The sequence below is a fragment of the Protopterus annectens genome, chromosome 11.part0 (assembly GCF_019279795.1).
Source record: "Protopterus annectens isolate FY-2018-M chromosome 11.part0, PAN1.0, whole genome shotgun sequence".
In the NCBI taxonomy this organism is placed as follows: domain Eukaryota; kingdom Metazoa; phylum Chordata; order Ceratodontiformes; family Protopteridae; genus Protopterus; species Protopterus annectens.
In genome coordinates this window covers 1,480,066,510-1,480,088,884 of record NC_056745.1, presented here as the reverse complement: position 1 = coordinate 1,480,088,884, position 22,375 = coordinate 1,480,066,510, and the positions used below count along the sequence as shown (strand labels likewise).

Sequence of the window (22,375 nt, the reverse complement as noted above, 5' to 3'; positions counted from 1 at the left end):
CTGTGGAGAGGCTGAGTTTGAACAGTGTGTTTAGGTGAGAGGTTAGTTCGTGTCTAAGCTCGTGTAGGATGCAGCCTGGGACATCGTCCGGTCCCACTGATGCTGTGTTTTTGGCTTTGGAGAGGGCTGTTTTAACCTGAATGTCTGTGATTTCAGGGGCTCTACATTCTTCTGGTATGGTTATGGGCCTTTTTGGGGGTGACAGGGGCGTGAAGTTTGCGCTGAACCTGTCTGCCAGGATGTTGGCAATATCGGTCATTTCAGTGTATTTTGTACCATTCTGCACTAACTCAGAGCAGATCTGAGCATTGCCACTTCGATTCTTGACATAGCTAAAGAATGCCTTGTGGTTATCTTTGGAGTCCTTGGCAATTTTTCTTTCGAAACTTGCCTTGGATGATTTTTATGAGGGATCGCAGTTTCTTGCTGATACTGATCAGGGATGTCTTCCCTTCTTGGGATTTTACTCTTTTCTGTACTAGTTTCCTCCTTCTATTGTATAGCTTGTTTATGGCAGGAGTCCACCAGACTGGTTTCCTTTTCTTGGAGGAGTGAGTCTTGGTTTTGCTTGGGATAGCATGATCCATGCATTCTTGTAGGTGCCTGTCGAATGCATTAGTAAAGGATTTTGCAGCTTGGACAACGTTATCTTTTAGCATGGGGGCTTTGAAACTTTCCACCTTGGTCTTAAGTAACGTGAAGTTTGCTTTTGAAAAGTTTTTCACGGTGGTTTCCTTGTCCGGGGGTGGGGGCAGAATGTGGATATCCAAAGTGATTTGTTTATGGTCAGATCTAACCAGCGAGGGGTTGACCTCTGGTGTGGAGCACCGGTCGCCCATGTTGGTGATGACCAGGTCCAATATGTTGTCACCTCTGGTGGGAGTGTTGACCATTTGACCCAGGGCGTTTGAGTTTATAAATTCTAGGAAATGTTGGGCAAGGGAGTTAGTACTTGAGTAGTTCTTCCAGTTAATGTTTGGGTAATTGAAATCACCCAATAGTAGGGTGTTTTATAGGACCTTTATATTTCCCGTTGTTTCCAGAAATGCGGAATGGGGGTCTTGGGACATGGTGGGTGATCTGTAGCAAGCACCAAAAAAAGTGTAAGCACTCCAAAAAGAACTGTAAATCCAATAAAAAGTGCCAGGGCACGCTGGTTTGCGATCAGAAAGTTTATTCCACAATAATTAAAATCCACTCAAGGTACTCAGCTCGACAAAATAATGTGTTAACGCTCTTACATCAACACTTCCAATATGCGTTTTCGTCCTTACACATAGGACTTCATCAGACAATATACTTCCATTAAAACAAGCAAGCTACAATTTGAACTGCAGTTTTCCCATTGTTAGATGCACGTGGATGATCTCTGAAGCATCGTGCTGTGCCACTAACCTGGAGGTGTGGGTATCCTTGATGAATATGGATACGCCCCCGCCTTTTGTATTTCGGTCCGGGTTCTGTGGTTGAAATGTATGGTATGAGTTGTAGCCTGGTAGTGCTGGGGTGCTGTCTGGAGCCTTAAACCAGGTTTCTGTTACTGCACATATATCGATTTTCTCCATACTGAGGAGTGCCTCGAGTGTGTGCATTTTGAGGTTTAGACTTCTGGCATTGAGTAGCATCGCTCTCAGTTTTTTGTTACTTGTGCTATTTATGGCGGTGGGTTTGTCTTTTGAGCCTTGACTAAAAAAGGCACTATGGGGGTGGCAAGAACCTTGGCCAGTATTCAAAAGCCTAAGGGTGACAGGTGCAAGCCGTCTCTAGCGAAGCAGTGTGGCTTGTCGAGCATTTCATCCCAGGCAGACAGACACTGGATCCCCTTTGAATGATACCAGAAACTTAGCCTGTTGTTGAACTTGATCATTTTTTTCTTTATACCGTGGTATCATTCTTGGTGAAGGCTGGATGCTACTCAGGGTCAGGGTCATACTGGCCTGGGCTACAAGATCAGAGAGCTCTTCCATGTCTCTTTTCATGTAGTCTAGAGAGGTATGGCTCAGGTCATTCACACCAACATGGACAATGACAAAGTCGTATTTCTACTTGTTCTGGAGTGACCTGAGTGCTTGTGTTATGTGGCGGATCCTGGCACTCGACAGGCAGCTAACAGTAACTTTCTCCTTATTCAGCCTAGTGAGTGGGACGTCAGTGTGCCTGACTATAGAGTCACCTATTACTAGTATGTTGGGTATGGGCTGGATAAAACCACTATCAGGATACACCACGAGAATCGTTTTACCAGTATGTTGGGTATGTTATTTTGCCTTAAGGACTGTGATTGCATGGCACACTGGTTTTGTGAAGTATGTGTTTCATGATTTGTGTTGGGGGGTGGAGGTTGCTTGGATGTCTGCTTTGGAGGTCTCTGTTGCTTTTGCAGATTTTTATTTAGTCTCCGAGTATGTTTTCGTGTATTTGTGTGTTTTTTTGCCGGTGCTGGTTTAATGCGTCTATGTGAGACTGGTGGTGTGATGCATGTATTTCCTTTCTCCTCTTGACTGTCTGATCCAGCCTTGGGTTGAGAGAGCTTAGCTTCCAGTTTGACTGTATAATTGTATCTCTCACATGTATTAGTGTTTGGTGGTAAGAGAAGAGGGTTGTTAGTGTACATGAGGCAGTTGTAACATTGCCTCAAAATGCTCATATTCACCAGTTGGAGTTGAGAGTACGCCTGAAACTGCCCTTTGAACATGCCTGGATAGGTACAGTGAACTGTTCTACTGAATGGCTGGTAAGGTTTAATAGAGAGCCTTATCATCCTGTACAGTATAGGAGGCTCTAGTGCTAGGGTTTATAAGTGCTTTCTATGAGTTTTGAGCAAGTGCCGGGCTAAGAAATGAATGGCTTGAGTGCTTAAGTTGAAAGTTTGTCTAGTTCCAAGGGAAAAATTGAAGGTGAGACTTTGTGGAGCCGGGAATAGTTATACCCTAGCTAACCAGCACTGCCTGGTGTGCAAAACCGGGCAAATGCGGTTTTTATAGCAGGGAAATTAAAGTGATAGAAATTAGCCCAAAATGGCCAATAAACTACTAATTTCTGGGCTGAAACTACTCCTCCAGGGACAGATAAGCTGCTCAAAGCTACCCTCTCTCACAGGTGAACAGAGAAACTTCCTTCTTTCCAAGTAAGGTATGGACAAACACAGAGATTTGTAACACAGCCCTGAATTCAGCACTTAACCTGAAAACTGTACTATACTAGCTATAAAGGCGGGAAACAAGTATAATTTTTTTTTTTTTTTTTTTTTTTTTTTTTTTTTTAGAAAATAAAGCAGATACAATCAAAAAAATCACTTTAAATGCACAGAAAAGGATACTTATTGTTCTATATCTCAGGTCAGAGTTGTAGTCAATGCCCCTAGTAATAAAGTCGTAAGAAACACAAATACAGTAAAAGCAGATGAATAAAGTGTAAAAATGTATACGTATATATATATATATATATATATATATATATATATATATATATATATATATATATATATATATATATATATATATATATATATATGTATGCTAGGGTGCAGGGGAACCTTCTCCAAAAAAAAAGATGGCCTGGATCAGTGCTCAAGTTATACAAACAAAGCTAGATTCAGCAGGCCTGAATCTGGTCTATGCTTCAGCAACAAGGTGCACCAATTTCAGAAAGGATCTGGTCATTACAAACATGAGAAATAGATGCTCCACACCTATGGTCACCCCCTCGTTAGTCAAGTTTGACCATAAGCTAATCACCCTTAACATCCACATGCCACCCCCACCCCCCAGTAAGGAAACCACCATAAAAAAACTTCTCAAAAGCCAACTTCATGCTACTCAAGTCAGAAGTGACAAACTTCATGACACCCATGCAGACGGGAACTAAAAGTTCAACTGCTGAATCCTACACTAAGGCACTGTACGAGCACATTCACTCATGCATGAATCGTGCCATCCCAAACAGAACCAAGATGCTCTCATCCAAAAAAAGGAAGCCAATCTGGTGGTCCCCTGCCATAAACAAACTTTACAACAAAAGGAAGAAACTGTTGCAGAAAAGAGGAAAATCCCAGGATGCAAAAAACTCCCTTACCAGCCTCAGTAAGAAGCTGAGATCCCTCATAAAATCCTCCAGAGCTAGTTCAAATAAAATTGCCAAAGATTCCAAAGACAACCACAAGGCATTCTATAGCTATGTCAAGAATCTAAATGGCAATGCTCAGATCTGCTTTGAGTTACAACAGAATGGCATTAAATACACTGATCCCAAGGATATTGCCAATATCCTGGCAGATCAGTTCAGTGCCAACTTCACCCGCCGAATGCCCCAGCTCAATCCCGAAAGATTGCCAAATTCCAGTAATGGCCACACAGGTAAAAAATGCACTCTCCAAAGCTAAGAATACAGCATCCATTGGTCCAAGACATCCGGGGCTGTGTACTACATGAACTACAATATGAAGTGGCACCTCACCTAAGGGTCATGTTTAATCATAGCCTCACCTCAGGTTTTGTGCCCACTGAGTGGCGCAGCACTACAGTTATCCCACTCCACAAGGGGGAATCCACCTTGGATCCCAGAAACTACCGTCTCATCAGTCTGACTAGCCTTATCTGCAAGGCCATGGAGCGTATTATCATGGAACTTATAAACAAAGACATTGGCAACCTTCAAACACTGGACCCCACCCAGTTTGGGTTCATGAAGGGCCGATCTTGTCTCCTGAACCTGATTGACTTCTTCAAATCAGTCTCCAGAGCCATGGACAAGGGTAAGGTGGTTCACACAGCCTATCTAGACCTTGCCAAGGCCATTGACACCAGCCCCCACTGTGGAATCATAGATAAACTTACTAAGCTGGGCATTAATCCCTACATCACCCAATGGATTGTGAACTGGCTTACTGATAGAACCCACACTGTAAAAGTAGCTGACTCCAAATCCAGCTCCAGACAAGTGGAGTACCTCAGGGTTTAGTCCTGGGACCGCTCGTTTGGCATCTACTTCTCTGAAGTACAGGCCAACACTAAGGGACTCTGGCTAACAAAGTTCGCAGATGACTGCAAAATGGGAGCTATTATTGAATCCCCAAATGATGTGGATACTCTGCAAAAGGGCCTTACAGAAACAGATGCTTGGTGCCAGAGCCATGGGCTCAAGCTCAATACCAAGAAATGTATAGTTATCCCCTTTGGGAAAAAAACAAGTACCCATGAATTGCCATATAGGTGGCAGTACACTAAACACCGAAAGTGTGATAAGAGACGTAGGGACACTGGTCTCACCTTCGATAACCACATCGCCACAACAGTCAGGAAATCCTTCTATGTGGCACAACTCATCACTAAGGGCTTTTCATCCAGAAAAAAAGGATGTCATTGTCCCACTGTACTCATCCCTCATTAGACCCATTATAGAATACAACACCCCGTTTGGTATGTACCTCTCAAGACATCTGCAACAACTGGGAAGGCCGCAGAAATACCTCACTAAAAGAATCACAGGCCTAAAGCAGATGCCCTACGCTGACTGCCTTAAAAAACTCCAGCTATACTTTGTCGCATATCGTCTACTCAGAGGCGATCTCTGCTTAACATACAAGGCCATGTCAAACCCAGAGCTGTTGGACATGCTACACTTAAAGAAATCCTAATCCCTCAGAGCCACATGCTCCAGGGATCTAAACCTTGTCATCACAATAAACTAAACATGCTGGAGGGATAGGTTCCTGACCCAGAGACTCCCCAGTCTCTGGAATAGATTGCCCATACATGTCAAGCAGAGTGCCTCTTTGGCCCTCTTCAAAAGGAACCTTGACGATTGGATGGGAGAAAGGAAATTCACTCTGGGGATCACGTCAGTCGCCCTGCTAGACAGGGGTCCAGGGAAGTAAATAGTGTGGGAAGAAATAGCCAGAGAATTGTTATGGCTAGGCTTGTATAGGCCCTAGGGCTGATAGCCTAGTACCATCCTATGAAAGAAATGGTTCAAATAAGCAGTCACAATAAGCCTGTGACCAGAAATTCCCAGCTCAGAAGGGCAGAATCCAGCCTCCCACAAGAGTGCAGACCACACCTTCTGAATGTAAAATAACTGGCCCAAAGCCCAAGTGCTTAAACCAGAACTAATACACTTTTAGAATAACAGACACTAAGCCTTCAATCAGCAACTCCCAACTCAGAAGGATGTAAGCTACCTGTCCTGCCACAACAGTGCAGACCGCATACCTTGCTAATGTGAAACAACTGGTCTGAAGCCCAAGTGCGTAATCCAAAGGCTTAGAATAACAGTTGCAATTTAATTGGCTACTAACCAGCAGTAATAAATGCTATTAAGTACTTTTAAGAACAGGCAGCAAGAGCAAAATACGTAATAAAGTAGGAAGAAACACAAACACAGTAAAAGCAGATGAATAAAGTGCTAACTTTTTTTTCTTCTCTTTTCTTCTCTCTGTATTAGGTGATTGAGCTAAAGACACTAGACTGGGAGGAGTGTCACAGATCAAATATACAGTAGGGGCAGGCATTTGCAAAGCCACCAAGTATAAAAAGAAAACACCAATACGGAGGGCAGGGTGGGGGGAAAATCAACTCAGAAAAATAACTCAACACAGATCAGAAGCCAGCAAATACAGATCTAAATCAATCAAGCAAAAGCAATTAGGATACTGTAGAACTTTGGAAAGAAGTGCCAAAAAATATACTTATCAATTTATATTTTGAGTTGTTTCAGTATCACTCTGTCAAAACTCAATTAGATTCAAGCAATGAATGCAGAGGTAACTGACAGGGAATCTTAATTATACTAGCAAGCCTTGAGACAATCAGATAAAACTCATGGGAGGGTGGCCTAATGGTTAAGGTGTTTGCTTTACAAACACAAGGTGCAGAGTTTGAGTCTCACAAGAGATAATTGGCTAGGCTTAAAATGGCTCGCAAGGGCAGTTAGCTTAATATTAACCTATGACATCTATTTTTAGGGTTGGGAGGGTGGCCTAATGGTTAAGGTGTTTGCCTTACAAACACAAGGTGCAGGGTTTGAGTCTCACAAGGGATAATTGGCTAGGCTTAAAATGGCTCGCAAGGGCAGTTAGCCTAGTACTAACCTATGAACAAGTTGTTTGGCCAGTATTTAACAGAGCAGGATTAAGGGTGGGGGAAAAATAACACTTTCAACACAGATCAGAAGCCAGCAAGTATTATAGATCTAAATCAATCAAGCAAAAGCAATTAGGATACTGTAGAACTTTGGAAAGAAGTGCCAAAAAATATACTTATCAATTTATGTTTTGAGTTGTTTCAGTAGCACACTCAGTCAGAACTCAATTAGATTCAAACAATGAATGCAAGAATCCAGAATAATGTTCTGGAGGAGGAGTGAGGTTTAAGGGAAAGCAAGGGACTGCACAATTTAGTTGATGTTGGACTGATACTTAAATTAATAAAGGTGTTAAATTATTTAAGCTGTGGATATTTTTGTATTATTTTTGAAAATTGCTAAATTATTGCTGTTAAAATGTTTTTGTAATACTTTGGAGCTCTTCTCCCTAGGCCTCCACTGAAAATGGGCTTTTCTGTTGATTAAATGTCAGTAAATAAATATTAACATCTGTCCTTCCCTAGGCAGTTCTAATAGAGAGTTTTGTTTTGATTTGCATAAACAGCTGTGATTTTACCCTGACAAAACAGTCAGTCTAACAAGACCAGCTGTTATCATTATTTATCATACACTAGAAGTAAATGCGGTTCCAGGGCCGCTTAAGGTTACACTTTCCCAGGTGGCTTACAGAGTATATTAAATGGTTATGAAAAATACAGCAAATGTCTGGCATCCTCTTTTACAAACCATTCCTCAAGCAATGGCTGTATTTTTCAGTAACCCATCTTTGGAAGAAATTTGTGTAGCTGCGACTTGGACTTCTGTACATAGCTTCACAAAATACTACAAGATGTGATGTCCAGGTCAAGGGCCTGCTTTTGGCCGCCATATTGCATAAAATGCTCTAAGGGTGTCACTCTGGCTGTGTCCCTGCTAATATTGAAGATGATGAACTGCTTCATCCCATATACAAAAATGATATCCTGGTTGTAAATATAGCTCTAGGTGGCCCAGGTCCATCCTCAAGCGTATCTACCCGCCCTCCCCCAGCCTTTTAAATAAAGCTAGTGGAGGCAGTATTTGTATGTGTTTATGCCACAGGTTTACTGATAGGGTGAGTATTTGTATTTTAGTTGTATTCTGATGGAATGATTCATCTTTGAAAATTCGTTCCTTTGTTACACATCCGAACAGTTTGCATTAAGTATTCAAAGGTTCTAATCTGTTGCATGGATATGTGGTCCAGATACTGTGTGCACTTTTGCTGTACTGAGTAACTGGGAGAGTGATCTCTGCATGACTGTGTTAATATTGCAGAAACAACACAAGTTTTAACAGTAGATGTAGTTCAGTCAGTTTTGTACGTTTCCTGTGCTGCAGTAATTTTCTATAAATTTTAGGTACGCTCAAGTGAAGACCATTTAAATGAAGATGCTCGCTATGTTGTAGGGTTTCTTTCCAATCCGAAGCGATTTAATGTAGCAGTTACTAGACCAAAGGCATTGCTTATCATGGTGGGGAATCCTCATATCCTTATAAAAGTAAGTACCCAGCATACCCATATTTGCATTGGCCATGTACTGCTTATTGGTTTTCCAAATACTGAACATCTGATTTCTTTTTTAGGTGATGGGCGTGGTGTGTATTATTACACTGTCATCATTTAGTACTGATTTAAATGCACTGCTTTACTTAAGCTGTATATACAATGGCATGCTCAGTGCTGTGTCCTTTGACAGTTTGGAAAGACCATTTGCAATATAGTACGTTTAACTAAAAGACCGTGATTCTTTAGAGAGAAATTCTTTGACTCCTCTGCTTGGGGCATAGCTACTTAGGTTTATAGGTGTGTACTAGGCTAATGGCCCTGGAGACTTTACAAGCCTAGCCCATAGGATTACCCTGACATTGTGCCACCTGACCTTAGTTTCCAGTGCCTCTGTCGAGTAGAGCCACTGGAGTGATCCCAGGGGTGAATTTTCTATTTCCCATTCACTTATCAAGATTTCTCTTGAAGAGGGCCAATGAGGTGGTCTGTTTGACATGTATGGGAAGTCTATTCCATAGCATGGGCAATCTCTGAGTTATGAACCTGTCCCTCCAGCACGTTCTGTTGATTGTGGTAATGAGGCTGAGGTCTCTGGTGCATGTGGTGCGGAGGGATTGGGATTTCTTTAGATGCAGCATTTCTATTAGGGCTGGGTCAGACATGGCTTTTTAAGTCAAGCAGAGATCTCCTCGAAGTAGGCAATATGAGAAAGAGAATAGTTGGAGTTTTTTTAGTCTGTTTATATAGAACAAGTGTTTAAGGCCTAGGATCCTCTTTGCAAGGTACTTTTGCAGCCTCTCCAGTTGTTGCAGGTGTCTAGTGAGGTACATGCCAAATGGTGCATTATACTCGATGATTGGCCTAATGAGGGAAGAGTAGAGGGAGACGATGACCTCTTTCTTCCTGGATGCAAAGCCCTTAGTAATGAGATGTGCCACATAGAAGGACTTTCTGACCACAGTGGCAGTGTGGTGGTCAAATGAGGTTGCTGTCAACATGTGTTTCCAGATCTCTAATGCCTTCTGTGTTCAGTGGACTACCATCAATGTGGTAGTTCATGGAAACTGGATTTTTCCCAAAGGGGATTGAAAAATATATTTTGTTTATGTGCTGCTTCTATGCTGTGCTGGAATTTGCTGGCCTGGACTTAGTCTTCTTAAGACACAAAGTCTAGCTGGCTGTTTACTGCTGAATCAGACACAGAGTTTTGCATGACTGCAACTGTAGTTTTTTTTAAAGCACCAAGCCTTCCAATTTGCATACTGATAAAGAAATATATTTTGCAGCTATTTCAGCACAGGTACAAATAACTTATTTTTATAACACATACTCTTCTGTCAGTTTGTAGCATATATTTACAAAGTTTTTCTTCATTAACGATATGAATGATGGTGACTTTCCATTTTCCAGTTACCTCAAAACCTAAGTTTCTACATAATACCTCTCACATAACTGAATTAATACAGTTCTTATATACAGTGTGAAGACTGGTAGAGAAGAGGTGAAGGCTGCCAGCCTAGTCAAATAGAATTTGATACATAATTCTATCATTTGTAAATATAAACGTAAAATACAGGCTTGTTTGTTAAATGAAAGGAAACACTGTAAAATGTTGAACTTCAAGATTGTAGCAACATTGCCATGTGCTGTAAGGAAAACTAAGCCAAGCATTTCACATCTGTTCTTTTGAAGTTAAAGTTGTGTCTTGTATACCCTTTGACCTAGATAGTGGTGCCGAATAGGCTAGCTGAACACATTATTTCTATTGTTTTAACTTAAGGAATAATTACTAGAGTGTAACATGTGAAATGTCTTTTATTGTTGTAGTTTCCTGAGCAGATGTTAGATTGTTAAATAATGTAGCCTGTTGGCCTGGGAACTCCAGGCTAAGTGTTGAAATGATGTAATGTGTATACTGGAAAACCCAAGTGTCAAAATTATGCAATCTGGGAGGGCCCATCAGAAATGTTAGTGATTTTAAACTATTGCTGAGAGAGAGAGACTGTAAGCATTCTGTCGTGATATCCAGCCTTGCTGTATGAAAGTAAGTTACTTTAGAAGTATGTTTTCTTGTAGAAATAGCTAGGACTATGAAGATTAGACAAGTGTTTTTCTGTTATATCAGAACTTTCCTACTGTATTGTTTTAAGTTTCTGTGTGATCTCTGAACTCTTGGATATCACTGTGGTGTAGTAGTATTGTCTTGTGTTTTTAATTATTAAATATTTTTAAACCTTTTACCTGTGGCTAGTTTGTATAGAGACAAGTTACGCTCTAGATTACATTGCATATTTATAGAGTTTATTGTACAAGGCCACTCTAATAAGCCTTAGACTGATTAGTCACACTTACCAATTGGATAATAATATTGCAGAGTAATAATTGGACACCCTTTTAAGGGCCTTTGGGTAGCTGATAAGTATTAGCTGGTGATGGCAGTAATTGCTACCGTATATTCTGGGTAAAGGGGCACAGCTGGAGAGTCTGTGTCAGCCTTTCCCAGGAGTGTCTAGGAAGTTGTATAAATACTTATCTCAAAGTGTGTGTGGTGTGTCAGCTACCTGGGCAGGGACACAAAGCACTGGTGGGACAGAGAGATTACTGGAGGTTAGCTTGCCGGCTAGGCTGAGATTTAGACCCTATAGCTGTGCCAGTGGGGAGTCTTATTGAGGACCTGGGGAGCAACCAGCCCCAGACTGACTGTGATTTCTGTGTGCACATAAGGGAATTTGTACTTTACTGTGTGTATTTGTTATCATTTCTCCTATATGAGATGCCCTCCCTGGTGTTTGTGTTGAGGATTGAGGCTCCTTGATTGCTGGGCCAGGGCACGGCCATCACGTTGTGGTTTGCAGTGGTGGGATCCACTTCACATACTAATTGGCTTGTAGTGGTGTGGGTAGAGTGAATCCTGTAGCTTATATACAGTGATCTCTGAAGGTGTTTTGTAGTCCAAATCAGCCACACAGTAAATACTCAGAGTTCAGATCACAATTGTTTTATTTCTTTTGTTAGCTTAGTTAGGGTGAGCAGGCAGCAGCATGTCAGCAGAGGAGTATGGAAAGCTGACAAGGAGCCAGCTGGTGGAGATGTGCCAGGCTAGGGGACTGGTGCATGGAAACCTGACTAAGGCAGACCTGATTGCAGCCTTGGTTACAGTTGCATCAGAAAACAGCATCCAGGAGGACAATCAGGCTGACAGTGGACATACAATATCCTCGGAGAATGGACAGCTCAACCTTTCTGCAGTGGACTTAAAAAATCCAGCTGGAGCTAAAGAGACTTGAGTTGGAGGCCAGGCATTTGGAGATAGAAGCCAAAGAAAAGGAGCGTCAGAGGAAGCATGAAAGGGAAATGCTGACTCTTCACCAGAGTCATGGAGGTAGTGGGGAAGGGAGTAACTGGACCCCAGAAGCACAAAAGGTCAGTAAAATTCTTCTGCAATTTTAAGAGAGGGATAATTTTGATAGTTTCATTCATATGTTTGAGAGGGTATGCAAACAATATAGTGTTGACCAAAGGCTCTGGGTACGGTTCTTGACCCCCTTACTCCTTGGGAAAGCTGCAACTTGTATAGCAAAAATGCCCGATTCTGTTTTGATTATACTGCTGTAAAAAATGTCTTTTAGAATGTTTTAAACTAACACCTGAAATGTATAGGAAAATGTTTCGTGAGCATAGACACAAGGCAGATTAAAATGTATGTCAATATGTTGCTGAACTGAGCACTTATTTTCATAGCTGGGTGAGTGGATGTCAGGTCACCACTTTTGAAGGGCTGGCAGACCTTTTGATGAGGGAACAAGCCCTTAGCACTTTGCCTGAGGACATGAGGATCTGGTTAGCTGATTGATGGTGTGCTACTTCAGATGAGTTGCGGAACGAAGGGAGGCCTATACCTGGCAAGCAGGGCAGCCCTGCACAGGAAGGGGACTCCCAGTACTGCTCATGGGTCTAAAGGAAACCATGGTGGGCAGCACAGACTGCCCCAACAGAATCTGCCAGTAGCAGGGGAAGCCACTTGTCCAGGTACATGTCCAAGAGCTAGGGTTAAATGTTTTGAATGTATCCAGTGGGGCTATGTAACATACAGATTGTTCACGTAGACAAGGTGGGGAACCAAAGGTGAGGGAACCAGTAAGTGGAAAAGACAAAATGCCAATAGTATGCTGTCTTGGGACAACAAGAGTACCAAACTACCACGAGAGGCTATATCCTATTGACGTGAATGGCAAAGAGGCCATTGCCAAGAAAGACACAGCCTCTGATATAACCATTGTAAAGCCTGCAATGGTTACAGAGGAGCACTACTTGCCTGGGCATACTACTCCAGTAATAGCTTTAGGAGAAATCCCATTCCAAATACCTTTTCCTAGGGTTCACCTTGACTGGGAGGGTGGAAAAGGAAGCCAGCAAGTAGGTGTGTTTGAGGATATACCTGCAGATGCCCTGATAGGGAATGATTTTGATAGTGCAGTACCCTGTGTTTGTGCAGTTACACGCAGTCAGGCTTTGAGACAAGCATATGGGTCTGGTAGCCTGGAGGAGACCCAGACAATCTGCACATTTGCAGCCAGGACTGGTGAGGTGGTTTCTTCAGGAAGGGAGCTGCTTTGTAGCTGTGAGACTGAAGGTGAGCCACAGCTGCTTGTGGGTACTGATGTTCCCTTGGACAGAGTGACTGCAAAAGTAGAGGTGAGTAGTAGTACCCAGGCTGACAGTGAGGCACCACTGTCAGAGGATGCCAGACTCCCTATGGAAGGGTTACAAGGAGAGAGTTGAGACAGGCTCAGCTCTCAGACCCTACATTGCAAGGCCTGAGGCAGGTAGCTAGGAAGGCATCTGATTCTCAAGGAAAGAGGGAATCTGTATACTGGGACAAAGTGTTACTGTACAGAGAGTGAACCCCTGAGGGAGGGCTAGAAGGTGAGAGAGTACAGCAGTTGGTAGTGCCTAGAGCCTACCGTCTGGCGCTTCTAGCCATAGCCCATGATATTCCCTTTGCAGGTCATAGCATAAAACGTACAAAGAGGTGGATTATGCAGAACTTCTATTGGCCTGGAATTTCCAGCGATGTAACAGAGTACTGTAGGACCTGTGAGCAGTGCCAAAAGGTAGACAAGGTGAGAGCTCCTTTGATGCATTTGCCTGTGATTGAGGAGCCATTTCAGAGGGTAGCTATGGATATTGTGGGTCCTCTCAGTACCCCAAGTTCCACAATGAAAAAGTATATCCTACTGGTAGAGGATTATGCTACACGATACCCTGAAGCAATGGCATTGCCCTCCATTGAGGCAGATAAGGTGGCAAATGCTTTGTTAGTGATTTTCGGCAGGGTAGGTTTCCCAAAAGAAATGCTGACTGACCGAGGTGCCAATTCCACAGACAAGCCAGCAGGTCTGACATGAAAGTCCTGTGGGGTGAACCACATGAAGACCACCCCCCACCATCCCCAGACTAATGGTTTTGTTGAGAGGTTAAACTCTACAATCAAGTCCATGCTACGGGCATTTGCAGATCAGTTTAAGAGGGAGTGGGACAAATATTTGCCCCATCTGTTTGCTTACAAAGAGGTTCCCCAGGAATTCACAGGTTTTTCACCCTTTGAGTTGCTGTATGGGCATAGGGTGAGGGGACCTCTAGATTTAATTTGAGATGAGCGGGAAGGTGAGTGCGAATCTCACAAGGAGTCTGTTGTGGCATATGTCCTAAACCTCACGACAAGGCTCAGGGAACTCATGGGTTTGGCCCAGGAGAACCTGGCAGAAGCCCAACAACAGAAAAAGGTGTGGTATGACATGAATGCACGAGCTAGAGAGCATGCTGTGGGGCAGCAGGTGATGGTCCTCATTCCTGTTAGGCACAACAAGCTGCAAGCAGCTTGGAAGAGACCGTACAAGGTGGTAAGAAAGGAAAGTGATGTTAACTACATGGTGGAACTGCTAGGCAGACGGCAGGAGCACAAATTGTACCATGCTAACATGATGAAACCTTACTTATTGTCAGGTTCTGGATTGCATTGCATAAGTGGAAATTCCTTAAGATTCCAAGAACAGGCTAAGTTATTTCTTATACTTATTTCACTGAACTGCACTTCTGAAACGCTTATAATTGTGCTATACAGTTGATCTACTATATTTTTGCACTGTTATAAAGCTTTTTTTATTGTTTCACTGCATTTATGTACTGTTTTATACTGTTTTAACATTAGTTAACTGTAAACTGCTTTTTCATACTGAGAGTTGTATTTTATGTTTGTGAGTGCTCTATCCGAACTTTTCTGTGCATTTTTGTCTTAGTTAAAAGCATTCTTGAGTCTGCTCCTTGATCTGTTTAAAACTTTCATTTAGTGGCTACAGCTAGGAACTGTAATAGTGTGCATTACTATAATTGCTTTTTTTATTTAAATTACTAAATTGTAAACTGCTTTTTCATACTGAGACTTTTATTTTCTCTTTGTGGGTGTTCTTTCTATGCTTTTAAAGTGAGGTTTCTATGTTCTGCTCAGCTGGCATAATCATGATAGAGGCCTGTTGTCTAGTCTGGTAGTTTTGGTTGAGTTTCCTGTGTTTCTGGCAGCCATTTTCTGCTGATTGTCTTCATTATTACTGTGAGTAACAAGGCCTCCTGACCTTCTGTAGTACGAGTGATTGGGTAATAGCAGGGGCTGAGTAGTAATCTGATCTTCCAACTCCTCCATTCTTACTGCTATATAAACCCTGTGTCTTATAAAGGTTCTGCTTGTATTGTCAGGCTCTGGATTGCATTGCATAAGTGGAAATTCCTTAAGATTCCAAGAGCAGGTTAAGTTATTTCTTACACTTATTTCACTGAACTGCACTTCTGAAATGCTTATAATTGTGCTATACAGTTGATCTACTATATTTTTGCACTGTTATAAAGCTTTTTTGTTTCACTGCATTTATGTACTGTTTTATACTGTTTTAACATTACTTAACTGTAAACTGTTTTTTCATACTGAGAGTTGTATTTTCTGTTTGTGAGTGCTCTATCCGAACTTTTCTGTGCATTTTTGTCTGTTACAGTTAAAAGCATTCTCGAGTCTGCTCCTTGATCTGTTTAAAACTTTCATTTAGTGGCTACAGCTAAGAACTGTAATTTTTCCCACCCACCCTGCCTAGTGTGTGTTCTTATACTTGGTGGCTTTGCAGTTGCCCGCCCATACTGTATATTTGATCTGTGACACTCCTCCCAGTCTAGTGTCATTAGTTCACTCAATCTAATAGAGAACATTTGTGAAGGCCAACCCACTCAGATTCTTAACGTTGAATTAACTTTTGTTCCAGCTTTCTCCATTTCCATTTTACTGGAAAAAAAAAATTCTAAGCTTGCTTCCCCCCTTCCTGTGGCAGGTCAGATACGGATTTGCTGTGTCCAGGACTGTTAGTGAGCTCCTAATCCCCCCACCCCACCCCACCCCCACCACTTAACTGGGGTTAAACTGTTCCTGGTGCCATAAAGTCTGTTTTTCAAAATTTCCCTTGCAACTAGCCAGCTTTTTAGTTTTAGCACTCATCTGTTTCTTTGATCTCAGCACTTGTTCAGAGCTCATTGTAAGCACTAAAGTTACAAATTACTACAGCACTCAACTTTCCTCACTTGTCTAGAGGAAAACAGTTTTTAGTACTTAATAAATAAGCACCTATTCAGGCATGTCTAAAGGTCAGCTCCCGGTGTTTTCTCCTGTCTACCTGATGAATCTGGGCATCTTGGGACAATGCAGCAGTTGCCTCATGTACACAGACAACCCTCTCCTCCTACCACCCAACACTACGACCTGTGAGAGATGCACTTATATAGCCAAACTGGAAGCAAAGCTCTCTTCACCAAAGACTGGCCTAGACATTCAAGAGGAGAAGGGTAAACACTTGCACCGCACCACACTCATCACATAGTCCCTCAAAACCTACACCACCAAAACACACACACAGAACCACAAAACACACACCTACATTCGCAGAGGCTCTCAGTACAAATCTGCCCAAACAACAGAGACCTCCAAAGCAGAAATGCAAGCAACCTCCACCCCCCAACACAACCCAAATGACACATAGCCGACATACTCAGTGTGCCACTCAACTACAGCCCATAAGGCATAACATACCCAACACTCTAGTCATAGGTGACTCTATAGTCAAGCACACTGATGTTCCACTCACCAGGCTAAACAAGGAAAAAGTTACTGTCAGCTGCCTGTCAGGTGCCAGGATCCGCCACATAACGCACACACTCAGGTCACTCCCCAACAAGTACAAATATGACTCTGTCATTGTCCATGTTGGTGTGAATGACCTGAGACGTACCTCCCTGGACTACATGAAAAGAGACATGGAGGAGCTCTCTGATCTTGTAGCCCAGGCTGGTATGACCCTAGCCCTGAGTAGCATCCTGCCATCACCCAGAATTACACCACAGTACAAGGACAAAATGATTGACTTTAACAACTGGCTAAGCTTCTGGTGTCATTCTAAGGGAATCCAGTATCTGTCTGCCTGGGATGACATGATCTACAGACCACGCTGCTTTGCCAGAGATGGCCTGCACCTGTCGCCCTTGGGATTCCGGATACTGGCAAAGGCTCTTGCCACCCCTATAGTGCCTTTTTTAGGCAAGGTTCAAATGACAAATTCACCACCGTAACAAGTACAAGTAAGCAAAATCTGAGGGTAATGCTACTCAATGCTAGACGTCTAAACATCAAAATGCACTCACTCGAGGCACTCCTTAAAATGGAGAACATTGACATCTGTGCAGTGACAGAGACCTGGTTCAAAGCTCCAGAGAGCACCCCTGCATTACCTGGCTATAATTCATACCACACCTTTCGGCCACCAAACCCGGACCGAAACACTAAAGGTGGAGGCGTGTCCATATTCATTAAGGATACCACACCTCCAAGCTAGTTGCTCAGCATAATGCATCCAAGATTATCCAAGTTCAACTAACTCTGGGCAAAACCGCAGTCCAGATTGCAGCTTGCTACAGACCCCCCCCCACCATGCCCCAGGATTCCCACTCCTCTTTTCTTGATACACTGGAAAATATTAAGATACAACCCAGCACTCTAATAATGGGTGATTTCAACTACCCTACCATTAACTGGGAAAACTACTCGTGTACCACCTCTTTTGCTCAACGTTTTCTGGAAATCATCAATTACAATGCTTTGGATCAACTTATCCACACCCCCACCAGGGGAAGCAATATCCTAGACCTGGTCATCACCAACATGGGTGACCGGTGTTCCACACCAGATGTCAGCTCCTCGTTGGTCAGATCCGACCACAAGCTAATCACCCTAGACATCCACATCCCGCTCCCACCCCCCAATAGGAAAACAACCATAAAAAATTTCTCCAAAGCCAACTTCACACTTCTTAAGACAGAAGTGGCAAACTTCACGACACCCATGCAGATGGACAATAGAGGTACGACTGCTGAATCCTACATAAATGCACTTTATAAGCACTTACACGAGTGCATGGATCGTGCTATCTCTAATGGAACCAAGATGCTATCCTCCAAAAAAAGGAAGCCAATCTGGTGGTCTTCTGCCATAAACAAACTCTACAACAGAAGAAAGAAACTGTTGCAAAAAAGAGTAAAATCCCATGATTGGAGGAACTCCCTGATCAGCCTCAGTAAGAAGCTGAGATCCCTCATAAAATCCTCCAAAGCTAGTTATGAAAACAAAATTGCCACTGATTCTAAAGACAACCACAAAGCCATTCTATAGCTATGTCAAAAATCTCAATGGCAACACTCAGATCTGCTCTGAGTTACAGCACAATGACACTAAATATACAAAACCAACTGATATTGCCAACATCCTAGCAGATAGGTTCAGTGCTAACTTAACCCCCCTCTCACCCCTTAAAGGGCCCATCTTTATACCGGAAGAATGCAAAGTTCCTGTAATCACGGCTGCACAGGTAAAAACTTCACTCTCCAAAGCCAAGAACACAGCATCCATGGGACCTGGCAACATCCCAGGCTGCCTTCTACATGGACTACAGAATGAACTGGCACCCCACCTAAGTAACATGTTCAATCATAGCCTCACCTCAGGCTTTGTGCCCATTGAATGGCGCACTGCGACAGTTATCCCACTCCACAAAGGGGGGGCCTCAACAGACCCTGGGAACTACCGCCCGATTAGCCTGGCTAGCCTTGTCTGCAAGGCCATGGAACGTACCATCATGGAACTCATAAACAAAGACATTGGAGATCTCCAAACTCTGGACCCCACAGAGTTTGGGTTTGTAAAAGGTAGATCATGTCTCCTAAACTTGATAAACTTCTTTGAAGTAGTCACCAAAGCCATAGATGAGGGTAAGGTGGTTCACACAGCCTATCTAGATCGTGCCAAGGCGTTCAACACCATCCCCCACTCTAGAATTATAGATAAACTCACTAAACTAGGTATAAATCCCTATGTCACAAGATGGGTTGCCAACTGGCTTACTGAAAGAACCCACACCGTGAAAGTAGCAGACTCCAAATCAGACTTCAGACCAGTGACAAGTGGAGTACCACAGGGTTCAGTCCTGGGTCCTCTCCTGTTTGGTATCTACTTCTTTGAAGTGCAGGCTAACACAGAAGGTCTTTGGCTAACTAAATTCGCAGATGACTGCAAACTAGGAGCCATAATTGAAACTCCTAACGATGTGGACATCCTGCAAAAGGGCCTCACTGAGACATATGCCTGGTGTCAAAGACATGGACTGAAGCTCAATGCCAAAAAGTGCATTGTCATCCCCTTTGGTAAAAACTCTGAACCCATGAAACTGCCACATAGGCGGTAGTCTACTTAACACCGAAAGTGTGATGAGACCTTGGGACACAGGTGGACAGTAGTCAGTCCTTTGATAATCACATCGCCACAGTGGTCAGGAAATCCTTCGACATGGCACACCTCATCACAAAAGGTTTCTCATCCAGAAAAAAAGAGGTCATTGTTCCCCTCTACTCATCACTCATTAGACCCATTATAGAGTACAACGCCCCTTTTGGTATGTACCTCACAAGACATCAACAACAACTGGAAAGGCCGCAAAAATACCTCACAAAGAGGATTACTGGCCCCAAACAGATGCCTTAAGCAGACCGTCTCAAAAACCTCCAGCTTTACTCCGTCGCATATCGCCTACTCAGAGGCGATCTCTGCCTAACATACAAAGCTATGTCAAACCCAGAGCTTTTGGACATGCTCCACTTAAAGAAATCCCAATCACGCCGAGCTACACTCTCTAGGGACCTAAACCTTGTCACCACAATAAACAGAACATGCTGGAGGGATAGATTCCTGTCCCAGAGACTTTCCATACTCTGGAACAGACTACCTATCTATGTCAAACAGAGCTCCTCATTAGCACTCTTCAAGAAAAATCTTGATGATTGGATGGGTAATAGGAAATTCACCCTAGGGATCACTTCTGTGGTTCTGCTTGACAGGGGCACAGGAAAATAATTTTCTTGGGTGGCGAAGGCCAGGGTACCATTTTGGCTAGGCTTGTATAGGCCCTAGGGCCAATAGCCTAGTACCTACCTATGAACCTATGATAGGGAGGCCCTTGTGCTGAGTATTTGCAGTGGATTGCAGGAGTCGTCTTAGGGAGATCTGGGGACTGATGATCTCGGTGAGGCTCGGGCTGACACCTCTGTGGAAGGGATAAGTGTCCCAGCAGCTATCTCCTACCCAGGTTTGAGAAATCTGAGCAGTTTTGCAGGAATTTGGGGACATGTTCATTGGGAAACCAGGGTGCACTCACCTGGTGCAGCACCAGGTGGATACAGGACTTCAAAGGCCTATTAGGCAGGCCCCTTGTAGGTTGCCTGAGAGAGTCAGACAGACTCTGAGGGAGGAGGTACAGGAGATGTTGGAACTAGGGGTGATTCAAGAGTCCAACAGTCCCTGGGCCTCCCCAGTGGTGCCTGTGCCAAAGAAGGATGGCAGCACCAGGTTCTGAGTGGATTACAGGAAATTAAATAGTCACAGAGAGTCAGATGCTTACCCCATGCCTAGGGTAGATGAGGCCCTAGAGAAGCTGGGTGGGGCTAGGTATTTTAGAACCATTGATCTTACCAAGGGTTACTGGCAGGTGCCCTTGACTCCCAATACTAGAGAGAAGTCAGCCTTTGTGACTTTTTTTGGCTTGTACAAGTCACAAAGATGCCCTTTGGGATGAAGAATGCCCCAGCGACTTTCCAAAGGCTGGTGGATAATATCCTAGCAGGAGTGTTTGCCATTGCTTACCTAGATGATATTGCCATCTACAGCCATTTTTGGCTAGAGCACCTTCAGCATGTCAGGGAGGTGCTGGGCAGACTTCAGAGGGCAGGGTTGACCATTAAGCCGAGCAAATGTCAGGTGGGTATGGCAGAGGTCTCCTACCTAGGACATAGAGTGGGGAGTGGTAAGATAAGGCCAGAACCTGCCAAAGTGGAAGCAGTTCAGGCATGGCCTGCACCTGTTACCAAAAAGCAGGTGAGGGCATTCTTGGGGACAGCAGGGTACTGCAGAAAGTTCGTCCCCAGTTATAATACCATAGCTGCTCCCCTCACAGACCTGACAAGGAAGAACAGGCCAGATAAGGTAGTGTGGACCCCAGCATGTGAGCAGGCATGCCAGAAGCTTTGGGAGGACCCCCTGTGTTAGCCAGTCCAGATTACAGCAAAGAATTTGTTGTGCAGGTGGATGCTTCGAACCATGGGGTGGGGGTTGTGCTTAGCCAGATTTCTTCAGAGGGGGAAGAGCACCCAGCGGTTTATTTCAGTCATAGGCTCCCACCCAGGGAGGAATGCTATGCAGCCGTGGAAAAGGAATGTCTAGCCATAGTGTGGGCACTGCAGAAACTTCAGCCTTATTTGTGTGGAAGAAGATTCACTGTAATGACCGATCACAACCCTCTAACATAGTTAAACAGAGCCAGTCAGCAAAATGCCAAATTGCTAAGATGGAACCTGGGGTTGCAAGCATATGATATGTCAGTGCAGCACCACAGTGGGATTAGCAATGCCAATACAGATGGGCTCTCAAGACAGGGAATGGGGTGAGGTACCCTCAGATAGACCTAACCCTCTCAAGCAGCGTTTATCAAGGGTCACTTGAGTTCTTCAGAGGGGGAGAGATGTGAAGACTGGTAGAGAAGGGTTGAAGGTTGCCAGCCTAGTCAGATAGAATTTAATCCATAATTCTATCATTTGTAAATATAAATGTAAAATACAGGCTTGTTTCTTAAATGAAAGAAAACACTGTAAAATGTTGAACTTCAACATTGTAGCAACATTGCCATGTGCTGTAAGGAAAACTAAGCCAAGCATTTCACATCTGTTCTTTTGAAGTTAAAATTATGTCTTGTATACCCTTTGACCTAGATAGCGGTGCCGAAGAGGCTAGCTGAACACATTATTTCTATTGTTTTAACTTAAGGAATAATTACTAGAGTGCACATGTGAAATGTCTTTTATTGTTGTAGTTTCCTGAGCAGGTGTTAGATTGTTAAATAATGTAGCCTGTTGGCCTGGGAAATCCAGAATAAATGTCAAAATGATGTAATGTGTATACTGGAAAATCCTAAGTGTCAAAATGATGTAATCTGGGAGGGCCCAGCAGAAATGTTAGTAATTTTAAACTATTTCTGAGAGAGACACTGTGTAAGCATTGTGTCGTGATATCCAACCTCAGCAGTGCCTTGCTCTATGAAAGTAAGTTACCTTAGAAGT

General features: G+C 43.3%; 1 protein-coding gene across 2 annotated transcripts in view; it reads left to right on the top strand.

Moving 5' to 3' along the window:
• Positions 1 to 22,375, top strand: part of LOC122815922 (RNA helicase Mov10l1-like) — a 673,308-nt gene that overhangs the window by 461,798 nt on the left and 189,135 nt on the right. For both annotated transcript variants that reach the window (XM_044088785.1, XM_044088784.1), the window contains one exon: positions 8,481 to 8,621. In XM_044088785.1, the coding sequence (XP_043944720.1) occupies positions 8,481 to 8,621 (141 nt within the window). The remainder of the gene's footprint in view (positions 1 to 8,480; positions 8,622 to 22,375) is intronic.